At 37.6% G+C, this 24172-nt stretch overlaps 1 protein-coding gene across 7 annotated transcripts in view; it reads right to left on the minus strand.

The window, feature by feature from the left end:
• Window positions 1-210: 210 nt before the first annotated feature.
• acsl1a (acyl-CoA synthetase long chain family member 1a) overlaps window positions 211-24172 on the minus strand; it is a 47212-nt gene continuing 23250 nt past the window's right edge. For 6 of the 7 annotated variants that reach the window (XM_041224037.1, XM_041224007.1, XM_041224017.1 and 3 more), the window contains 19 exons: window positions 18172-18286; window positions 17858-17922; window positions 17534-17635; window positions 16890-16989; window positions 16482-16657; window positions 16006-16038; window positions 15860-15911; window positions 15516-15589; window positions 15098-15175; window positions 14371-14505; window positions 13447-13581; window positions 13022-13117; window positions 12668-12740; window positions 8254-8342; window positions 7583-7699; window positions 4581-4724; window positions 3316-3417; window positions 2843-2914; window positions 211-2251 (listed from right to left, as the gene is read on the minus strand). In XM_041224037.1, coding sequence (XP_041079971.1) covers window positions 2111-2251; window positions 2843-2914; window positions 3316-3417; window positions 4581-4724; window positions 7583-7699; window positions 8254-8342; window positions 12668-12740; window positions 13022-13117; window positions 13447-13581; window positions 14371-14505; window positions 15098-15175; window positions 15516-15589; window positions 15860-15911; window positions 16006-16038; window positions 16482-16657; window positions 16890-16989; window positions 17534-17635; window positions 17858-17922; window positions 18172-18286 — 1899 coding nt within the window. In that variant the 3' untranslated portion in view covers window positions 211-2110. Of the gene's footprint in view, window positions 2252-2842; window positions 2915-3315; window positions 3418-4580; window positions 4725-7582; window positions 7700-8253; window positions 8343-12667; window positions 12741-13021; window positions 13118-13446; window positions 13582-14370; window positions 14506-15097; window positions 15176-15221; window positions 15300-15515; window positions 15590-15859; window positions 15912-16005; window positions 16039-16481; window positions 16658-16889; window positions 16990-17533; window positions 17636-17857; window positions 17923-18171; window positions 18287-24172 lie in introns of all 7 variants that reach the window. The other variant, XM_041223993.1, reaches the window with a different exon arrangement.

Genomic DNA, 24172 nt, shown 5'->3' on the forward strand with positions numbered 1-24172 from the left:
TCTGTAAGCACTGTATACTTTATGAAGTAGATTTCAGTGGAAAAAATATGTGCTTGTAAGTTACAGAACCAGATGCCTTTTAAAGGATAACGTGACATTGAATTAAATTTTAAAAACAGGACTGTTGAAAAAGAAAAGAGAAATACACACCAAAAATAATGTTTATTTGGTAGGTTCGCTGTTTGTCCCTTTTTTTTGGGGGGGGGGGGGGGGGGGGGGGTGTACATGTATATGTTATTTCTACAAAACATAATACAAAGCCAATACAGTAAAGCAACCATTTGAAAATGAAATATGACAAATTACAGTTTTGTCTTTGTCACATTTTAGCATTAAATCTTGATTTAACAAATTAATTTAACAGCAGCTGTGCATTATATTTATATAAAAGAAAATGAGTCATTAGTGCAATAACTGGACCAACTGTAAATTATTTATCCCAGTGCAAGATGGATTGTGCTTCATTTCTAGATTGCTCTCTCATTCATATATATATATAGTAATTCCGTCATTAAAACAACACAAGCAGACTAGTAAAAGATAACAAACCAAAGTATTCCACTATATATTGCATCAGACATGTTGGAGCACTCCCTTGCTGTTCAACAGGTCCAAAATATTTTATACAAAACATAGGGAATGCATCGATGGTATCATTTTATTCTCCTCCAGTTACATAACTTACACTTCCAGGTGTCATTAAATATTCTAAATTAGCATACAGAATAAAAGTACAAAAATCACATTTCAATAGATATTTACAATGAATCAATGACAAGACATGGCATTCACATTACATTAAAAGGTCACGGCAGCATCTCATATTCCTCTGAGCCCATCCCTTTACAAACACAAAGTGGTTTAAAAAAAAAAAAAAGTTACATTCCACAGGTCAATATAATCTTGTATTTTTGAAATAAAGTTGAGACCACAACCTAAATTCTTCAAGCAATTTATTCAAAATCACCATTAGAGCACTCAAACCAGATATTAAGTGGGACTTGAAATTCATTTTAGAAATGCAATGGATATTATGGATATACAGATAATTCCATAAATTACGATTTGGAGTAAACAGCTTTGAGAATCTAGCCTTTAAAATAATCTGGTAACAATGGGTAGTAATTGACAACCAAATACAAGAAATATTTGAGTTTAGTTGATCTGGATGGAGTGTAACTGTGACGGGGGTGCAACGGGTTGGAGCGGTGGTTGATCCTCGCGATCGCCGGTTGGCGTTGCGCAAAACTGGACGAGACCGGCGGGGCGGGCAGTATTTAAGGGGCGGTACGACCTGCGCTCGCTTTGTCAGTCCTGGGGTTAACAGTAAAAGGAGACGTGTTGTGTAATTTTTTTTTTTTTTTTTTTTTTTAAAAGGTGTTGTGTTTACAGAGACCGGATACGACGATCCGCTGTCACCCGGACGAACGACCGGAAGCACGGCACTAAAACCTGCCCAGGACCGGGAGCCCCCTAGAGACCAGCACAGGAGTGCCAATAGAAAATATTGTTCTTTTATAGTTATTGCTTGAGTGTACGTGCAGGACTTTTGTTAATTTTTACCTTTTTATTTTCGTCTCCTTCTTTATCATTATTGATACTGGTGGGGACTTATTTGGACTATTTTCTTTTTTTTTTGTTGTTCAATTTTGGTTGGTGGCCGCCTTTGGCCAGATAAATAAAAAAAAACCTGCTGCGGGGAAACCATACAAGTCCTGAGTATTGTTTTGCAGGAACCACCACCACCACCACCACCTGACTCAGCCCACCAACCTCTCACAGTAACATTTTGCAATGCTTGTTACTGTTGATAAGCCCATATACCAACTAAAATACCAATATTTTAAAAACAAATGTGGTTGACAGGGTGAGGCATTCATTGAAAAACAGCTTGAAGTATAAACAATAAATTGATAAGGCAGCTTTCCTTTTCCGCTCCTATTGTTAAATTCCTATAATATACCAATTCCATCTTGTGTGCAGGGCTAACATTTTTTAAAACATTGTTTGAGTTATTTTTTATTTATTTTTAGTTCATTTTCCTGGTTGACTGATGGTTGATGTGAAGCCTCTTCCTGGATTTTTCTGCTGCTCTTCTCACTGAATCCAGTTACATCTTGATGTTGGAGTACAAACCATCAATCTGTTCCCGGAAGTAGTTTCTCATATCCCCTCTTTTTGCCTTCAGTGTTGGAGTTAGCAGGCCGTTCTGAATGGAGAACATCTCTGCATGAAGAACTGTATCTTTAATCTATTTGAAAAAAAATAAAGAAATAAAAATCACCACACACTGGTCAGACAAGGAATATCTGGACAAAAGGTCTGTAAAAATTAAAATCAAACCAAAACCATCAACGTCATGAATATGTCATATGTTGATTAAAAACTTGGCTCAGAAAACCATTTAAAAACAGGTTAAGATTCTATGTTTAAACAGTTTTTTTTTTAAAATAAATTCTACTCCCATATGTATGGGAATCTGAAGTACAGTAATAAAGACTGATTACTACATATTTTTTTTCAGATTGTTAAGTGGGTGGGATAGTAGGAAATGTGCTGGAAAGAACGATGTTACTAGTACCAGGGCAAGAGAAAAAAGATTGCATTTACAATGCCACCCATTGTATGAAGTAACACAAAAAGGACAATAATGCCATGTCTTTAGGACAGGAGTAACTCAATAAAGCACTAGGTTGCAGTACAGAGACTGTAAATTACAAGTCCCTGTCTGGCATTCAAAAGAAGCCTGTTCATATAACTAAGTTTTGAATGGGTACCACTATTAAAATTAGGAAGGACCAAGAACTTGGCATGCAAGGAAACCTGGTCAATGACACCTCACCTGTTCAAATGATTTCAAACCGGCTTCCTTTCCCAGTTTCACCATGTCTTCCAAGATAGCATTCTTCACTTCCTATAAAGGTAAATTTCATACTGTCTTTACTAGTAAAGGGTTTTCTTAATTTAACACATGCTTCACATCAAGTACCCAATTCTGACAAGCAAAATCTTTAAAAAATAATGACATTAAAATCACATTTCATCAAAAAAATGAGGAAAATAGGATACACAATAAATAAAAAAAAACAACAAGAAAGCTTTTGAGATAAGTACATACATTTGGTAAAGACAGCATCTCCCCATAACTCTAGATTCTGATATTCAATAATTCTTAATAATGCCCCAACCATAATTCTTCACAGTGGTATAAGCAGTTCTGTGACACACATATATGTGGATGCATCCACTATGTGACAGACAACAAATAAAATAAAACAAATAAGAAATAAAAATAAATAAATAAATAAAACACACCTTGTTATTACACAACTCTTTAAATGAGCCTTCATGCCCTCTCTTCTTAGCCCAGCTGGGCAAAACCTCTGGATCTGGCACTGTGATTGCCACGAGGCAAGCCTGAAACAAGCACAAAACAAAAATCAAACCATTCATATGAACCTCTTCGTATTCTATGCAATTTACATAACTTCTAATTTCATAACTGTACATAACTGCTAATTTCTCCAGTTCCATGTTTGGCCATTGCAATGCAACCCCTTGGCAGTATCTGAACAACGGTAAATCCAATTAAGCTAATGGTGGGGCTGAACAAATCAAAGAACAGCCCTGAACATGTGGAAAGCAGGATATAGCCATATATAAAAATACTTAAGGGAGGTCATGCTGTAAACCTATTTTAACCTAAGTAAGTGATCACGTAGTAGAAAGGGGCATTAGTCCCTGATACAAAATCGAGAGAAGTTCCAATTTAGTGACTTAATGCAGTAGAGAACTGTGACCAAAATACAATGAGTTCTGGTGTTAAATCTCCCTCCCGACCTGTTAGTGTGCTAAAGAACGAGAGGAGAAGTATCTGGAAAGGCTGGCCTGACAGTTCGTTTGCGGGACCGGGAAGTCGGTCTGCCTGGAAGGAAGCGACACTCTGTTGTAGGACCGTATTGACCTGAAAGGTAAATGAGGGGCAGCTGCAAGTAATAAGGCAGCTGCAACCGTTTACCTAGATGTCATGCAGGAGTACACATAGGGGCCAGGGTAACGCTGATCTTTTCCTTCGTTTGGAGAGAGAAGGAGCAAGAGAGGAACTTGCAGTGTTTTGTGATATAAGTGTTGTGTTTATTTATTAACTGTCTGTGTTTGTTTCACTGTAGACAGTTAAAGCACTACTCCTGAGCTGTCGCAAAGGGTCAGCACTGTCCGGAGCACCCCTGCACACCACCGTATCCGTGTTTTCACCACCCACCCTCACGACTGCACTCACCCAGGACTGGTGACCGTCTGTTTGTCTTTGTTTGGGACTGTGCCCTATTTGTGTTATCCCCGAGCTTTACACATCGTTGTGTATTGCCAGGGATTGATTTATTTGTCAGTCACCAGACCTGGAAATGCAATAAAGCACTTTTCACTGGATTATCGCTGTCTGCCTGTCACTCCTGCACCGCATCACCGCTACACCCGTTCCCCCTACCAACCACTTTGCCACAAGAACATACTACACAATACACTGTAAAAATGTTTTACAGTGATGTTGCTTTATTGATAGCAGGTATAGTGATCCTCACCTGCAGACTGTCTCCATGGACAAACACCTGAGCAACAGGATCACTTCGAATGTAAATGTTTTCAATTTTCTCTGGTGCAATGTATTCTCCCTGGGCCAGTTTGAAGATATGCTTCTTTCTGTCAATGATCTTCAGAGTGCCATTCTGTGTATAAAGAGAGAAAACGTTACTATTATTATCATAACCCTGGTTCCCTGAAACAGGAATGTAACCATTATTGTATATGCACTTACCTCCTAAAGACCCTGAAACCTGAAGAAGATAAAACAAAGCTGCTCACAGAGGCTGTGATGCAGTCATGGCCCGCACCCGAGGGCAAAAAACTCTCCAACTTTTTGGCCTGTCAACGTAGTATGCCAGGACCCACACTGGTTACAGAATATGGAGCCATCACTCCCTGCCAGAATGGAAAGGAGGTGGATGGAAAGCCTCCCATTCCACAGACTGGTTGACATGAAATGCCAAGATTGTCTTCGGCAAAAAGGCAAGATTGGTACAGAGCTTAACTTGTGTCCTGGTAAAAATTAAGCAGGCTTTTGCAATGAAGAATGCCTGCATCTCACTCATCTGCTTTACAGAGGTGATAGCAAGCAAGAAAGCTTCTTTGAGCAATAAATATTTCAGCTCAGTTGAATGCAAGGGCTTAAATGCACGCTTTATGAATGAATTAAGCACCACGTTTAACCTCCAGCGAGGAACAATGTCCTTCACAGGTGGCCGAAGCTAACAAGCCCCTTTCAAAAATTGCCCTGCCAAGAAGTAGCTGAAATGCCTGGCAGTTAGACCTTTAAAATATTGAGGGGATTTCCCTACGTCAAAAAGGTCCTGCAAAAACTGCAGTATAACTGCCATGGGACAGGTAGTGGGGTCAAACCCAAGAGGCAGGCACCACGTCTGAAAGATGCTCCTTGTACCCGTACTGGGAACACGTGGACGTACACTGGCATTTTGTTTCTTGTCAAAAACCCTATTGAAGAGACCCAGATGGCTCAAATTCAGCCGTTCAGGGGCCAGACCCACAGGTGCAGGCTCGATGGGTCAGGATGCCATAAAGTCCCCGTGCCTGACTGAGCAGGTTGCGGCACTTGGGTAGTCTCCACGGCTGGCCACTCAGGAGCTGCGTCCGGGTTGACTGGGCTAATAAGGGGCTACTTGGAGCACCTGGTCTGGTCCTGCCTGATTTTCTCCAGACACAGCAGAAGCAGGGCGAGTGGTGGGAAGGCATATAACAGTTGCCTCAGCCACTGGTGTGCCAAGGCATCTACCGCCAGCGGGTCCACACCTCCTATTATGGAGACCCAGAGGGGACAGTAGGTTGATTCCTGGAAGGCAAAAAGATCCGCTATGCTGAATGTCTCCCAAATGAGGCTCACCACCTCTACTCTAAGGTGCTGGAAGCTTTCCTTGAGAGGTCTGCCACCAGTTTGTCACCTCGCAGCGAGAGGAGGTTCTCGTGTGCCCAGAGCAAAATCTTGCAGGCCACATGATGCAGACTGGGTGACCTAAGGCTGCCCTGGTGGTTGATGTAAGCCACCACTGTTGTGTTGTCTGTACGGGCAAGCACACGTTTCTCTCGAACCTCCTGCAAAAATTCTGCAAGGCCAGGTAAACTGCCTGCAACTCCAAGACATTGATGTGGAGACCCTGCCAAAGGGAGTCCCATACACACTGTGCCCCCCTGCCATTCCACATAGTGCCCCAGCCAAGTGCTGACAAACTCCCATCCCTACGCCGTGGCATAGATAGGCAGGCTGTTTTCACCAAGAAAGTGCTTTTAGACAGTGATGAGACACTGGCAATAGGTGGTCATGGTTCAATGCAGGCTGAAAAACCCTGTCGTTGAACCAGGCCTACAGAGGGCGCATGTGCAGGAGACCCAATACAAGAGTCTTGGAAGCTGCTGCCATCAAGCCCATGAGTCCCTGTTGAGCCGAAAGAGCTCTAAACAGACGGCTGCTCTCTGCACTCTGTCATCCAGTGACGAGTTCTGTTTGGGCCTCTGCCTGTGCTGGAGGCTGGGCACAAATGAGCCAGTCATCCAGATAATTGAACACTCTGATGCCTTTGACTCTCAATGGAGCCAGCATAGCTTCCATGCACTTCGAGAAGGCACAGGGAGCTAGGGAGAAGCCAAATGGCAAGACATGGAACTCTTATGCTGGTCCCTGAAAATCGAACCACAGGTACTTCCTGTGAACTGATTTTATGGGGATGAGGAAATAGGTGTCTTTGAGGTCCACAATGGTGAATGTCGCCTGGCCTGATTGACTGCAGCAGCTGTTGCATTATCAACATTTTGAACCTCCTTCGACTCCGATACAAGTTGACCTGTCTGAGGTAAAGGATTGATCTGAGATACCACTGTGGCATCATGTGAATGCAAATACTATAACATACTGGGTAATGTAACATGTAAAAAGTAATAAAATTATAACATAATAAAAAGTAATGTTTTATTTACCTTGAATCCTTACAGTTGAAGGCCAGGGTGTTGTTGACTGGTGACAATTACGGAGCAACGAGACCGCATGCGTATACTACTATGACTAGTACACGAGACAAAGCGAGAGATGATGCTGGAACTGGTAGTGGGAGATGGGAGCGCGCAAGAATACACACGATGGCGCGGAAGCAAATGCGGATGCGTCATATGTTTCCGTGCAAAACCGCGTATACACAAATCTATATGCCGCGGTTGGCAAATTGGTATACAAATGGAAAACCGCGTATATATGAATACCGCGGTTGGTAAATATGCAGTTGGCGAGGGATTACTGTAATACAATATGTATTTATAACAGTATTAAAAAGCACCACCAGTTCATCATTCCTAAAGAGACGGACTGCTCAATAAAACCACTGCATATATTCCACAAAAAACATGACATGACATACACACACTATATATATATATATATATATATATATATATATATATATATATATATATATATATATATATATATATATGAATATGAAAATTAACAATGCAGTCACCTTACCGGTAACCATTTCCCAACATCTCCTGTGTGCAGCCAACCATCTTCATCAAGAGCTTCAGCCGTTTTTTCAGGGTCCTTCAGATAGCCTTTGAATACATTTGGCCCTTTCACACAAACCTATAAAAATAATGATATATAAAAGGAGATATTGCATTTTCTTAAATGCTTGGATTTCACCCACATTGAATGTTGTACCAATCAACTTTTGGGAAAATGGACAACAGAAATGTCCCATAAATACTTTTAATAAATAAATTAGATTTGTTATACCACTGCACTGTGAGACAGACTGCATGTAAAAAACAGAATACGCAAGTATTTGTAGAGGGGTTAATAATCAATTCAGATATACCAAGATATTAAGTAAGCAAGAGTGAAAACAGGTAACATAATATCACACTACAAGCAGGGTAACAATATCAACAGTAACAATGCAACAGCTTTTTAAGAGAGAACTGGACAGCTTTTCAGTCACATACACTACCACGTCATAGCTAATATAAACACACCTATGCAAGAAAAAAAGCTTTATTCCAAATTCTACTGTTTGCAGATAGACCTGTATGTAGATTCATGCATAAGCACATTGAACAAATGTGCATATAGGCCCACTAGATCATGGTCACGGTATACTTTTTCAACGTTAAGGAAAATCTGCTGTTTCTACTTACCTCTCCCTCCCCTTTAGAAGCAAAGTAATTCATTTCCGTCACATCAACCAGCTTGACAGTGCAGCATGGCAATGGTGGTCCAACGTGACCTGGAAAATCAGGTGTAGTAGTTTGACTGAGTGTGCAGTGCTGTAAAAGCAGAGTTGCCCTCCTGCCCCATGTTTTGCTGTGCAGTGCAGACCAAAAAGAGCTGGCATGGATCAGAGTAAGGCAAGGTCTTAATTAGCACAGAATAATATATGATCGTTACCATCAATGCTCTAGATAAGCAACATAATAGGTAGTTTATGCATTGAAAAAATATGAATTACTTATGACGTTTAAACTAAATGCGTAAAGTATATGCATAGCAATTCTGCTGTACATTTTGAGTTTGCATGTTATCAAGCTTGATGTTTCAGCATCTCAACGCTCACACGCGACCAATACATTTGGGTTTTCATTTACTTGCAATGCTTGTTTGTGATGGGTGAATAAGCCACAAGATTGCTCGGCGCCATCTTGGTCCCTGTCACCCTAACCAACTAATCTACCTATCTGTCAAACTCATTTTTGGAAGGTAAATCTAGATAAGAAATAAAATATTCTATGTTAGTCGGCATGCTTTATATACTGCTATTGCAAGGCATCCAATAGGAAATGCAATATTAGTATTTCTTTATTTGCATTAGTGCAGTATCGGTCCAGTTTTTTTTGTTTTTAAGATTAGAAATATATAGTATGCATGCAGGCCTTTTCTTAGTACATTCCATCTGCAGCGTTGGAATAAAAAATAAAAAATATATATATTTTTGTATTTATTTGCATCACAGCTATATTGTTTGTATTCAATAAAGCAAATAAGAATAATTGTTGATTTTGTTTTTATTGCCAGACCAAGTTTTATAAATACCATTAAAAAGTTAAAATGCAAGGCTGTAGTTAATGCATACCCCATAAGTTATCATTAACTACTCCAGGACACATGCAGGTAGGTCAAAAGAGCACCATGCCGGAAGTCAAGATATATCGTCAATTCTAAGGTGCTTCTTTCAGCCTGGTCTGTCAGTATGCAGGCTGTACAGGCTTTGTTGGCACTGTGGAAATGTTTGTCTGAAGACATTTTTATCCAATCACATTTCATGCAAACAAGCATCTGTGAGTGAATTGAGAAGAATGGAAGATACAGCAGCAAACCAACGGGGGATGTGTATATACAGTATTTACTTTCATTTCGGTACAGTTTACTTGAAGTCTTACTAGTTTACTTTTATTTAATATTACTGTAACGACATATGTCTACATATAAGAATGATTTAGACACTAAAAGTAAAGAAGAGTTAGTTGCGTGATCAGGGATTTTGAAAACATTAACTTTGAGATACAGTTTTATTTTATGAAAGATGTGGATCCGAGACCATCCTTTGATTTTGCACCAGAGTATACACCCCGCTGTTCATCTCTGACCGCTTTCAAGGTGTTCCCATTCCTCTATGCGCTCTCACCAACAAACAAGTAAGGAAGCGTCAATAGTAATACTGTGTGTGTTACTGTTTACAGAATAGTGTTTATTCATCGGAAATCTTGCATATATGTTTTCCTCTATTATAAATTGTTTATTGTTCATTTACAATTTTTTTTTTTTTTTAAATAATGGTTTTTTTGGGGGGGGGGGTTTGTGCGTATGATGTTTGTGTTTTGTCTATTAAAAAAGAAACATTTTGCATTGTTCACAACTAAAAAGTACATATTGTCATGGAGTAACCCTAAAACCAGTCTTCCCTTGCACAAGGTGTGAGCATCTTTGAGTGAAAGGTGTATGCGGCAGAGGCTTAGATAGAAACAGTTTAAATTTATTTGAAGTTTGCCCACTGACGATGGGAATGAGAATGTAGAAAGCACAGCTAACAAGATTGAAGTGGCATTTGTAGGCATCACGTAAAGACTCTGGTCGCCCACAACTGTGATGTAAAACGCTGGATGCACAGACCTGTTGTGGTGTTCGCAGAGCCACTTCGAGCCAGGAGGAGAATTCGAATCTTACTGGGAACAAGCTGACTTATTAAATATAGCTTGGATGCTATAGAATGAAATACATTGCTAATATTAGTGTTGTATGATTCTGTATTTTGTATCCTTTTGAATAAGTTTGTGTAAGGTCTGAAAAAGACAGCTCCTGGTATTAAAAGGTCAGGCTGACCTGCTGAAAGTTCCAACCTCCCTTCTCAGGCAAAAGCATCTTTTTAAATTAGACTCAGAGTCTTAAAACAATCTGACCCAGCGAGAGCAGAATGGCAAACTCTATGGAACAGAGTTAATATGCCAGAAGCAATCGAACTAGGATAGGTATATGGTTCAATTATAGTAAGAAAAAACTAAAGTATTTAAATAAATAAGAAATATAATAACATTGAATAAATGTATGAGCAGTCCTAAGTTTTAATATTCAAGGTTGCATTTGCTGCCAAGCAGGTGCCTAACTAAAATGTATATACCAATGGAGTGTTAATGTTAAGTACTTTTTGTATTGGTTTAAGGGAATATTGTAGGCTCCTATCGGTCTTGCTCAGCCATTGAAAGGTTTTCTCAGCTTTTTCCTGAGAAAAAACGATTAGAGACCTGTGCTTGACATCTTTTTGATGATGTCAGACAGGGTCCGACATTGGACCGGAAAGGAAAAATTGTAATGTCGGACCTGGTCCGACATAGGATCACAAAAGGTTAAGGTCTCACTAAAACGACACATTTAAATTGAAAGCCGGTTAAACTTTTAAATCACACAATTAGGTTGTGCTGTGTGTATAATCTCCCAAAGTGCTAATACTCTACAGATTAAAAGGCAAACAAATTGGTTGCCTTTTAATCTGTACAGTATTGCGTGGCTGATGCAGAGCCACATTATAAACACATAAGTATAACAATAGTGTGAAATGTGTTTATGTAGGGTTTAAAAAAAAACAAAAAACAACCGACATTTAATTTGAACATGGTGACTCTCTTAAATGATGTCATTAGGTTCTGCAGAGTGCTTTTGATTCAAAGGGAATTGTTGGCTTTTAACTGGCCAATTATCATCATGTACGTTTTGCCTCATCTCAATTTAAAACTTTTAAACCTCAACATCAATAGATCGAAGAATTGTAAGAAGAGGGATTTTTTTTTAAAAGTCTACCTGAAGACTTTACACACCATTATTATGCTTATGTGTTTATAATGTGAATCTGCATCGGCCATGTAAAACACACCTGTTTACAGATTAAAAGGTGACAATTTGTTTTTAATTGAAAGCATTTTGGAGATTATACACACAGCACAAACTAACTGTGTGATTTAAAAGTTTAACCGGCTTTCATTTGAAATGTGTCTTTTCAGCATGACCTTAAACAAAAATTACTTGGAACTGCTGTATTGGTCCCACCCCATTATCTTGGAACTGCTGTATATATACACCTATATATATATATGTTATATATATATATATATAGATATATAATATATATATATTATATATATATATATATATATATTATTTTAAAACACTTAAACTCAAAATCAATTATTGTAAGGTGACATTGGTTTTATGTTGGGAAATATTTTTAAGAAAAATTAAAAACTGAAATATCTTGCTTGCATAAGTATTCAACCCCCACACATTAATATTTGGTAGAGCCACCTTTCACTGCAATAACAGCTTTAAGTCTTTTGGGGTAAGTATATACCAGCTTTGCACACAGTGTCGGAGTGATTTTGGCCCATTCTTCTTGGCAGATTTGCTCCAGGTTGTTCAGGTTGGTTGGGCAACGCTTGTGGACCGCAATTTTCAAATAGCGCCACAGATTCTCAAAGGGATTGGGATCAGGACTTTGACTGGGAGCTATCGCAGCACAGGGGTTGAATACTTATGCAAGCAAGATATTTCAGTTCTTTATTTTTCTTAAAAATATTTCCCAACATAAAACCAATGTCACCTTACAATAATTGATTCTGAGTTTCAGTGTTTAAAAATAAAATATCAAACAGAATGAAATTTCAATGTAGCATTTGTAATTCGGTAATATGATCGAACTGGTCAGGGGTCTGAATACTTTTGCAAGGCACTGTATATATATATATATATATATATATATATATATATATATATATATATATATATATATTATTATATTGTTTTATCTAATCATATCAGGGGTAAAAATAGCAATTTAAATTATTTCAAAATCTGGTTACTTTAAAATTATTTTAAAACAGAACTGATAAAGACTGATGCTTTTGAAAATAGACACTGCAACATTGGTAACACGTCTTCGAATCTTTAAATGTTTAAGGATACAAAAGAAAGGAAACAAAAATCAAGGCAAGGCAAGACATATACTTGCTAAATACTGTATTTCTGGATCTACTTTAGTAGTGCAAAGAGTGTGTTGGTGTATTTTACCTGCTGTCCAGTCTCCAGGCAATGACATAGAACACCCAGCTGTGCACTCAGTTTGCCCATAGCCTTCATAAAACTGAACACAAACAAAGGAAACAGAAATGAATGCTAAACTTGTCAGGGTTTTTTTTTTTTTTTTTTTTAAACAAACACAACATTGTATTGAACAGTAAACTACAGTAATACAGTAAATCAAATAGCAGGCAGTACTGACTTGTGTGCAGAGGGAACCAAATTACAGCCAACAGTTAAATACTACCGAAATGTAAGACACCACATGACAAGACCTCCCACTGCAAAAAGCAGTCTGTGGTTCCAATCATAAACTCTAATGTCCAAATGTCAAATAAAGCTCACCTGGCAGCCCAGGGCAGCCCTGAGGAAACTCAGAACTGTTGAAGAGACAGGAGCCGCTCCGGTTATCATGAGACGTACTTTACCACCCAGGCTAGCCTACAGAAGAGACCAGACATTGTGTTCATTTCAAGACAATGGTTGACAAGTACCACTTGGTTTTTTTGTTTGTTTTTTTAGTCAGACATCTTTGATTTTATTCAAAAATCCCAATAAAACATCTTCTTCAATCAGTTTAAAAAAATAAATGAAATAAAATAAAATTGTTAAATAAGGATTGTGCTTCTGGTGTATTTTACCCCAGAAGAAAAACAAAACAAAAAATCTTTTAGCACGCAACAGCCCTAGCGAGTCTGGAGACCACATCTGATCTGTAAAACAGCCAATGAGGATTTTTTGAAGAAGCAATAGTAGATTTGCATTCCCACCTGTACTTTGCTGAAGACGAGCTTGTCCCACACGCTGTCGTTCCTCACAATTCCACTTTTCAGCTCCGCTTCCTTCCTCTTAGTCGCAAAGTCCAGCAGCCACCTTTTCAAAGGGGTGTTGGCTTGTCCAAATATCTTAAAACCATTAGCATTTCCAGAATTAAAAAAGGAAATGATACATCATGCTACAAATGATAATTCAGTTTTTTATTTAAAACTTAAAGAATTAAGTTTGGTTAAAACTGCTGTATTCTGTCGATGAGCTCTAATTACTTTCATTGTGGCATGCCATTGTGTGTCCAGGTCAACTGGTCAATAATTCTTCTAAGACTACTGGCAATCCACAGATTTGGAGAAGATTTATGATTGGCTGTATTATAACATCACAGCTTTCTCATTCCACATTTTACTCTGCCTTCTGACCCAAACAGTCTTCATCAGTTATCTCAACTCACTCAGGTTTTTTTGGCTGACTGCACAAAACTAGTTCTATAATTCTTTGTATCCTGTGCTGTCCTTTATAAATACAAGCAAGTAACTGCCACAGTTGTAATATCAGAGCTACCACTGCCCTGTAAATGTACAGAGCTGTAATAAAATGTTTAAAAAATAATTGGCCATCGAACACTGCTATAGTCCATGCCACACCTAAACGTAAGAAAAACAAACGAACCACTTTAGCATTTGAGTAGTTTACTAGAAGCACAGTACTTTTGACTTAAAGGCAACATTGATGCTACTTTTGTCAGCACACGAACATATTTGGTTTATACAAAAGTATAGCAAACCACTTTCAAAACAGTGTGAAAATGTTTTGTGTTCTATGTGTTAATTCTGTAGGTTATGTTTTTTAAATAATAAATGTGTATTTGACCTTGTCAAGTTTATCTCTACAGGGCACACAACAGTAGGGTAAAAACTCACCCTGTCAAACATTCTGTTGAGCAGACGGGGCACTACAGGAAATATGGTGGGCTGTAATGTCTTTAGGTCATCCATAAGAAGTCTGATGTCACCTTGAAAAAATCCTATCCGGGCTCCATGGCACAAAACTAGAACCTGTTGGGAAGAAGCACAGGACTGTAAACATCTGCTGTTTTAATTGACATTTTCAGCCAATTCCTTCAATAATGTGGTTGATGTCTACTATAGCAATGGTAAATTAACTTAAAATAAAAAAATAAAATACATACATTTTTTGTTTTGGTAAGAACCTAATTTTTTAGTGTGTATCCTTGGTGTACATAAAACACATGTACTGTATATGGAGGACATGTACCTCATCTTCATGCCCTACTGACCAAATATAGGCCTTTAAGCTTACTCAAACTGGACGTGATGAGACTTGACCTGCAATATGATACTTTCGCCGTGACACTACCTTTCACACCAGTGGCAACAGTCCAAAATCTCAATCCTTTTTTTTTTTTTTTGATCACTTCAGTGTTGCCCATTAGATTGCAGGCTGTGTGAATAGTTAATCAAAACTACTTTCTTTGTTTTTGTCGTGACGTGTCCAGTGTGAACTGGCCTTTATCCTACATACAGCCTGGTCAATAATTACAATTAGAGATGCATGTTTAACATTGCTTGACAAAACAATGCCAAGACCAAAAGTTGTAATGTGAAGATGATTTCTGCATTTACATACCTGTACTAACCGCTCAAACATATGTGCAAGAGGTAAATAGGACACATGAGTGTCACTGGAGCTTACACAGCAGGACGTCTGGAAAAACAAACACACAGGCCGCACAGGTGATTAGAGCCCCTACCTCAACTACACGTTCAAACATGTGGGCCAGAGGCAAGAATGAGACCATTACATCTTCAGGAGTAAGGATGTGCTGATTCTGATAGCAACAGAACACCAGAGAAAAAGAAGAGGGAAAGAGAGTGACAGAAAAAAAATTAAATTAAAAAACAGCCGCAACCCACAGTAAGCAGAACTGTAGAAAGAGCTCGGAAGTAATACAAATTAAGCTTGAATTAATAGTAAAAAAAAAAAAAAAAAAAAAAAACTTATGCAAAAGTATGTACCACCCACACCTGTAAGTAAGTGAGTTTACCTTTGTGACTTTGATAAAAGCAGCTGCATTGGATACAATGTTTGCATGAGTAAGCATTGCTCCTTTGGGGTTTCCTAATAAGAGAAACGCACACATGGCTCAGTGAGATTAATACAAGGCAAATAAAAACGGAAATACCAATAACTATTAAAAAAAAAAAAAAAAAAAACACACACACACACACACACACACACACCTCTCAACAGTGCTAATTCAGAAGTACAACGATAAACTATAAGTCAATGACAAATGTTTCCACTAAAAGTCTTTCAATGACTTTTGTTTTGAAATGTTATACAGTATAGTATGTAAATAAGTATGTTTTGTTAAAAAAAAATGCTTACCAGTGGTTCCACTGGTAAAACATATAACCGCCAGATCATCTGGCTTTGGAGGCTACAAATAAAACAAAAAAAGATGTCAACCAACTGCATGTTCCTACAACAGCTGTAAAATAAAAATTGCAAGCAAATGTTGATATATTATTTACCACTGGATTCTTCCGGTTTTCCTTTCCAACAGACTAAAAGAACAAACAGATTGTAATTTAATGGTTGGCCCAAGTATTTGTAACACTATTAACTTCCACATACCCCCTTAAAAGTGTAGCAAAATTACATACAAAACTAAATATTTATTTCAGTTCAAGATGATTCAATACAACACATTTCTGATTACTGCAATTAATTAATATGCGCACCCTTTTCACAAATTATGACTGTGTTGCACATTACATACAGTATACACAGTTTCTAGTATTCTACTGTATTCGTATACGGTCATATTTTTATTGGGGGAAGTACAGTTAAGGTATACAAATAAATTGCTTGCAACTAGGTTAGAAAAAACAAAACTGGTTTTGATATTTTTTTTTTTTTTTTTTTTGCTTTACTGTTGAAGTGTTTAAATAAGTAATTCCAATTGGTTGTCACATATAAAAGGTAAAGCAAATAAACAAACACTCACCTCTATTTCCCTCAGACTGACAACTTCAATCCCCAATTTCTTTGCTCGCCCCACCAGGTCAATATCAAAAACATCCATGAGGATGATAGTTTTCATCGGGTGGACTCCTTTAGAAGCACACTCTAGAAGAAGCTGGGCTTTCTCAGGAGTGTCACAGATTATGGTGGAGATTTCCGCTGAAAATACAGTATACATTGTCAATATTAGCTTGGCTAAATAAACATAGATACTGTATAACAAATGACAAAGACCAGACCACCTTTTTTAATGGTTTATTTGTTTGCATTTTATAATTGTTCCTAAAACTTGGAATAAACCCTGAACCATTGCACATTGGTTGTTTGAAAGAAACTGTGGTTTAGACAAAGAAGCAGATGGGCTGTATGCTTTAGTAACAGATCCACCTACCTTTTTCGATAATGTAAGCAATGGCCTCGGCTCCTAGGGTGTCATACAGTGGGACCGACACCATGGAGTAGGTGTAGCACGCGAGTTCAGCAATTGTCCACTGTGCAAAGAAAATGACAGAGATACATCAGACGACTTCATTCGCATGAATACAACCACTTTGAAAACAAGAAATACCTCCTGCTTGCTTGTGTCACGGTAGGATTCTTTATTATCATATATAACTTTCAAAATGTTATCAAAATGGTGATTTTGAACATGTCACTTTAGATTCGTTTCCGCTTGTCTGCCTGTTAACGTGTCCAAAACAACAGGTTCCAAAGAGTACAAGATATGGAATTGGTATAGTTTTGAAAACATGGAAATTCAACTGGACGACCAATGGTTTCTACTGTACACAGGAAACGATAAAAATAAGAGGAGGACACTGATGTTTGTCTGGTTCATAATAGCTACTGAAACTGTTGGCTCAAAAACTAAGTAGCGGGGTTCTGCATAATATAACTTTACAAGTCCCCACATGTTGTTACAACTGCTTAAATAACGTCACTATTTTTTCTTTTCATTGTTAACATCCTGCAAACTTTCTACCCTTCCATCCCTATTCAATCATAGATAAATACTACTGTAAAGCAATATATTACCTCAGGTCTGTTTTGAGCAAAAATTCCAATGAACTGGTCAGGCGTTGGCGTGTGTCCTCTGTGCATTAATCCAGATCCCAGGAACTCTGCTCTGTCTGACACCTTGAAGATTGAAATCAGATACTTCATTAAACAAGCATGGAATCTGGGTTTCCCCCCATACACCTGTAGAAGGGCAATCTGCTAGTACATGTCCTGTAATTCCCATTGGTCAGTATTGAGCTGTTCCATTTGGTGGCAGTCTGCCTCAGTTTTATATTAGGGAAATGACACACATATATCAATTCAACTACACAAAGGTTTCCATATAAGGGTGGTTCTTACCTCTTGGTAGCATATCCATTCATATGGCTGGTTTGGTTTTCTGGATCCCAGGCAGGGGCCATTATCTTTAAAACAAAATGTTTTTAAAAGTCAGTACAGTTCAGCGATCATGTTGCCTGTTCGGTTGTAAAGTAGTCCTTCTGAAGACTCTGGTCAATGGCACATTTGGGGACTGACTCTTTTGATGGGAAATGAGGAACATTTGTCAGGAACAACGACAACAACAACAACAATAGGGGCGCATGCCCGTGCCCACACCCCACCCCCCTCCTGCAAGTAAAAATATTTATAGAGTAAAGGAAGTGTCCACTTACTGGAAACATGTAAGCCTCTCTGAAAATTTTCATACAACGTCTTGGCATCACTGTAGTAGAAAGCCATGGGCTGGTCACTGTCAATAAGCACTGATCTTCGTGCATACTCCCCTCCCTGAAATAAATACATAAATAAATAAATAAAAATAAAAGAAACTTCGCCATGACCTACATCCACAGCTAACACACAGAAAAATGTAGGGGTGACATACAGATGGATGACACCAAAATTGGGTGTGTGTGTCAATGTGTATATATATATATATATATATATATATATATATATATATATATATATATATATATATATATATATATATATACATATACATACATACATACATACATATATATATATATATATATATATATATATATATATATATATATATATATATATATATATATATATATATATATATATATAGCAGTTAGGGTTGAACTCATTGCCACAAAAGCAAGGAAATGTGGCATTAGGATTTTTAACCCTGACTCGCCATTCCCACCCTCGCACTAAGCAGACTGTCGTCATCAGACAAGACATAGAGCATGCAACTCTGTCCAGATGGCACAAGAGACATCATCATGGCCCACCAGTACTGTAGCAATGGATATACATGAAAACCAACACACAGACACCCACTTCACGCCGCAGAACTGTATCAACTCTACAAAAATAGAACTATACTTGCAGCCCAGGTCTGGAATGAAGAGATGGCTGCCAAGTGCACTCAAGGGTCATCAGCACGACTGGGAGGGACAAGACGTAATCCAGGATGCTCGCCACTGGGCAGGACAGAGGGTCTAACTCCCTGCCCCGACACCAAATGGAAAATGTCTTCAATTTGAAGGCGTAGCATTGGTGGGTCGACTGCTTCGGAGAGGCAAGAACGACATGCAAAATAATATTCTTTTTCCCCTTTAATTCTGGCTGCGATGACAGATCTTACACGCTGGAAGCAAGAATCGGTGTGCTGTGTGCCACGGGAGGTCAGTGGGTTGTTTGGTGTGCATCATATACCACTCCTAGAACTGTGGTTACATGTGAGTGACCCTCATTTCTAGGGACGTGGAGAAGGTGAACTATCCACACTAATGGACGACTTCTACTTGAAAGAATCCAATTTTGCTAAATCCAATCCTACAACCAATAGTTCAGTAATGACAATACATTTGAGCTGTAATATTCATTAAAGTACAGTACTAATGATCTGGGCTCTTTACTGGTATGCATTGGCTTATTAGTAAGATTTCACTTCTCAGGAGGGCCTGTGGGGGCGGAGTCACTTCTGAAGAATGACAAAACACCCCAAATTATTTATGTATTTAGTACCTTACTACCTTTTTCACAATGGAAAGCAGGCCCATTTATTAACTAGTCCAACACAATTCTTGCTGAACTGGTTTGAAATGCTTCTTGGTATAATTTACTTTGACCAGCTATGTTTAGGGAAGACCTCATGATTATAACCTGGCTATGACAGGTTCCTAAACCACAAAGACTGAAGAGATTGTTTGTATTAGTCCTCCTTATGTACTGACACTTCACATTTAAATATTTATTCAGGGAAGCATATGAACAAACAACTGATAGTTTACTGAGACCAGCCTCATGTTTTGTCATACAAGTGAATTCTAGGCCACAGTTCACATGCTTTATCTCTGGTGCAGACAAATTGGGAGTAAAATACTGACTATTGCAAAAAAAACCCAAAAAACAGAAAAACAAAAAACAGGCTGTGATGCCTGAACTTCGGACCCTATTTCTGTTTACAAAGCTCATATAATGTTTGTGAAATACTTCAATCATTAATGAGAAGATCATATCCCTCAGTAACACAAAGATTAGATATTCCAAAACTAACAAAATCAATAGATTCCCAGGAAGATAAGAAACTGATTACCAGCACAAACTGTGAAAGCTCTCTTTCTGTTTCTGAAGAGGTATCGTTTCAAGCCTTGCACTGGGGTATTCTCTATTAATAGAGGCACAAGGTAGGGAAAGGATGGTATGATAACCACTAAAAAAACAAACAAAAACACCATGGTAACCTTAATATCATGGTATACAGTACATCATGCAAGTTATCAGATAAAAGGCTCAAAAGAGGAAAGACTAATGCAAATCACTTAAATTACTGTAATTCACAAAAATAAAACCACTAAATCACACTTCCTTTCATGGAAAGATTTAAACATTTGGTATTTAGTATTTTACTATGCCAAATAACTTTGTACATTTATTTTTCATAAAGACAATCATAATAATTTAAAAAATAAAACAAAAAATAACATTGTACACTCTCAATGTTATACTACAACAGTATTAAGCTTTATTTGCTCAAAATGACGTGGTGCTGTAGTTTGTCAAAACATTTAAATGCATAAAATTAATTAAATAAATAAATACACACATACTTTGTTTAGCTGATGGTAAATAGAATTGGGAAATGATCGGTCTTATTGATTAAAACACAAATATGTACTACAGGTTATTATTTAAGAGCAGAAATCAGTCATTTATTTTTTCAACCGGATAAATAAAATATGTATAGCAAAAAAAAGAAAAAAAATTTAAAACGTATTATTGGATTTACATTTAGGACATTGCACAAAAAAGCTTCCAATGATTATTACACATGTGGAGTTTGGAAAAAAAAAAAAAAATTATATATATATATATATATATATATATATATATATATATATATATATATATATATATATATATATTTTTTTTTTTTTCTTCATTTACCTAAGAAAATTGGAATACTGTTACAACTTGTTTAAACAAAAGTGCTGCACAGAATCGCGGAGATGCGCTGTAGATGTCACTCAACATCCACAGAAATCTGTGCAGATTCTGCATAGCCCAGCGCAGCTTTGAAATGATACTGCGGGAGGCTGCTGCGCCTGTGAACCAAAAAAACGATGCAAAGATCACGAGTGACCTGCTAATCGTAATGCAAATAACCACTAAAACTACTGCTGCCACCTTGTTAGCGGAGGTGAACGACATTTTATCATTATACAATGAAGCCGTGAACAGCTCTCTCTAAAAGCTGTGTGACATGTCAGAAAGACAGCAGCCAGCGAAGCAAGCTCTGGATAACAGAACGCAACAATTGAAACATGTGTTCTGTGTCGTTGACAGTTTCCTTCATTAGCAAAATACAGTATCAGTTCACAAAAAGATCTTTCTCGAAACTTTGCTAAGGCTGAAAAGTACCATCGCTTGATTTAGAAGAATCGTGTTTTAAGTTGAAAAATGCCTTAACCGGTGTATAAAGGAATTACGATAATTGCCGTTTAGATTAAAAGGAACTGTATTCATACCATAATGTACCTAAACCGCAGTAAACCAAAAAACGGTATACCGACCCATCCCAAGCACAAGGAATCACCTTCCTGGGAAGAAGTGTCATCACCAGGATTCGACAAGTGAAAAATAAACCTTTTTTTTTTTTTTTTTTTTAACTCATCAGATCCTTTAAATGACACCTTAAATCACAAATAATATTTCTTACTGGCAAAATAGCATCTAAATGCACACTATAAATCTACTTCAAATCATTCAAGAAGCTGCTTGATGATTCTGGGATCAATATGTTATTAACAACCAAATTAACAAGATGGTCCGAACGGCCTCCTCCTCTTTGTAAACTCTCTACTATCTAAAGTAGCCTGAGGGCAGAGAACGCTTTCATTTAACTGTAAGCGATTCAGTGAATTTCCCCAATCTCTACAGTTTCAAACTGGTACATTTGCATATTGCGTCTTTATAGTTTTTTTTTTTTTTTTTTTTTTTTTTTTAATTGTTGCAACATTTTCATGTTGAATAAGTATTTATTTTTTCTTACAGAAAAGTAAAGTTAACTACAGGAGGAACGTTTAGTCTTATTTTAAAGCTGTTGCACGAACACACACATATATATTTATTTATGTATACAGTACTGTGCAAAAGTTTTAGGCAGGTGTGAAAAAATGCTGTAAAGTAAGAATGCTTTAAAAAAGACATGTTAATAGTTTATATTTATCAATTAACAAAATGCAAAGTGAGTGAACAGAAGAAAAATCTACACCAAATCAATATTTGGTGTGACCACCCTTTGCCTTCAAAACAGCATCAATTCTTAGATATATTTGCACACAGTTTTTGAAGGAACTTGGCAGGTAGGTTGGCCCAAACATCTTGGAGAACTAACCACAGTTGTTCTGTGGATTTAGGCAGCCTCAGTTGCTTCTCTCTCTTCATGTAATCCCAGACAGACTCGATGATGTTGAGATCAGGGCTCTGTGGGGGCCATACCATCACTTCCAGGACTCCTTGTTCTTCTTTACGATGAAGATGGTTCTTAATGACTTTTGCTGTATGTTTGGGGTTGTTGTCATGCTGCAGAATAAATTTGGGGCCAACCAGATGCCTCCCTGATGGTATTGCATGATGGATAAGTATCTGCCTGTACTTCTCAGCATTGAGGAGACCATTAATTCTGTTTCCACGTCGGAGGTGTGGCTTTTTGGGCGCAAGTCTTCCATGAAGGCCAATACTGACCAGACTTCTCCGGACAGTAGATGGGTGTACCAGGGTCCCACTGTTTTCTGCCAATTCTGAGCTGATGGCACTGCTGGACATCTTCCGATTGCGAAAGGAAGTAAGCATGATGTGTCTTTCATCTGCTGCAGTAAGTTTCCTTGGCCAACCACTGCGTCTACGGTCCTCAACGTTGCCCGTTTCTTTGTGCTTCTTCAAAAGAGCTTGGACAGCACATCTGCCTTGAAATTTCTGCCTGGGAGAGACCTTGATGATGCAGTATAACTACTTTGTGTCTTGTTGCTGTGCTCAGTCTTGCCATGGTGTATGACTTTTGACAGTAAACTGTCTTCAGCAACCTCACCTTGTTAGCTGAGTTTGGCTGTTCCACACCCAGTTTTATTCCTCCTACACAGCTGTTTCTGTTTCAGTTAATGATTGTGTTTCAACCTACATATTGAATTGATGATCATTAGCACCTGTTTGGTATAATTGTTTAATCATACACCTGCCTATATGCCTACAAAATCCCTGACTTTGTGCAAGTGTACCTAGAAGAACTGATGCTGTTTTGAAGGCAAAGAGTGGTCACACCAAATATGGATTTGATTTAGATTTTTCTTCTGTTCACTCACTTTGCATTTAGTTAATTGATAAATATAATCTATTAACATGTCTATTTTTGAAAGCATTCTTACTTTACAGTATTTTTTCACACCTGCCTAAAACTTTTGCACAGTACTGTATGTGTGTGTGTGTGTATATATATATATATATATATATGATGATGGTATTGCATGATGGATAAGTATCTGCCTGTACTTCTCAGCATTGCCTAAGTATGCAATTACTTAGGCAAGAATCGAGGTTTAGCTTCAAACCAATGCATCTTCTCAATATAAAAAAACACAGCATTTCATCCCCATTTGCAAAGATTTCATTAATCATTGTTCTAGGCACAAGTGATACAGCTATCATCTTTAAAGGAATTGTTTTATATATTTCTTTTATATAGAGGTTAATTAGTAGGGCTCTAAATTTACATTTATCTGAATAACTGTTTAAACCGTGCGTTAGCCACTGCATGCATTTTCAATGAAAAACTTGATTTAGTATTTATAGGCGTCTATTTTATTTTTCTGTTGGATTTTATTCCCATATATAGTATTAAATTATAGTGTTTCACTATGCATCAGGATCCTCTAAAAAAATAAATAATAATAAATCAATGCAAGATGTGCATACAAATGTATGATTTATTTTTTTCTGTTTACTGTTTAAACATTTAAAATGATAACAAATGGGATTACAGTACAAGGCTCCTTCAAGGAAAACAAAGACAACAAGGGGAAGAATGGTTGGTGTTCATGGTGCGACTGCTGTGGTTACAGTGAAGGAACGGTGTCATACACAGAACTGTGAATGAGGTTTAGGTTTGCATCTAAAAAAAATAAAACCTGACCTGGC

Source organism: Polyodon spathula, chromosome 2, assembly GCF_017654505.1.
Source record: "Polyodon spathula isolate WHYD16114869_AA chromosome 2, ASM1765450v1, whole genome shotgun sequence".
NCBI classification, from domain to species: Eukaryota; Metazoa; Chordata; class Actinopteri; order Acipenseriformes; family Polyodontidae; genus Polyodon; species Polyodon spathula.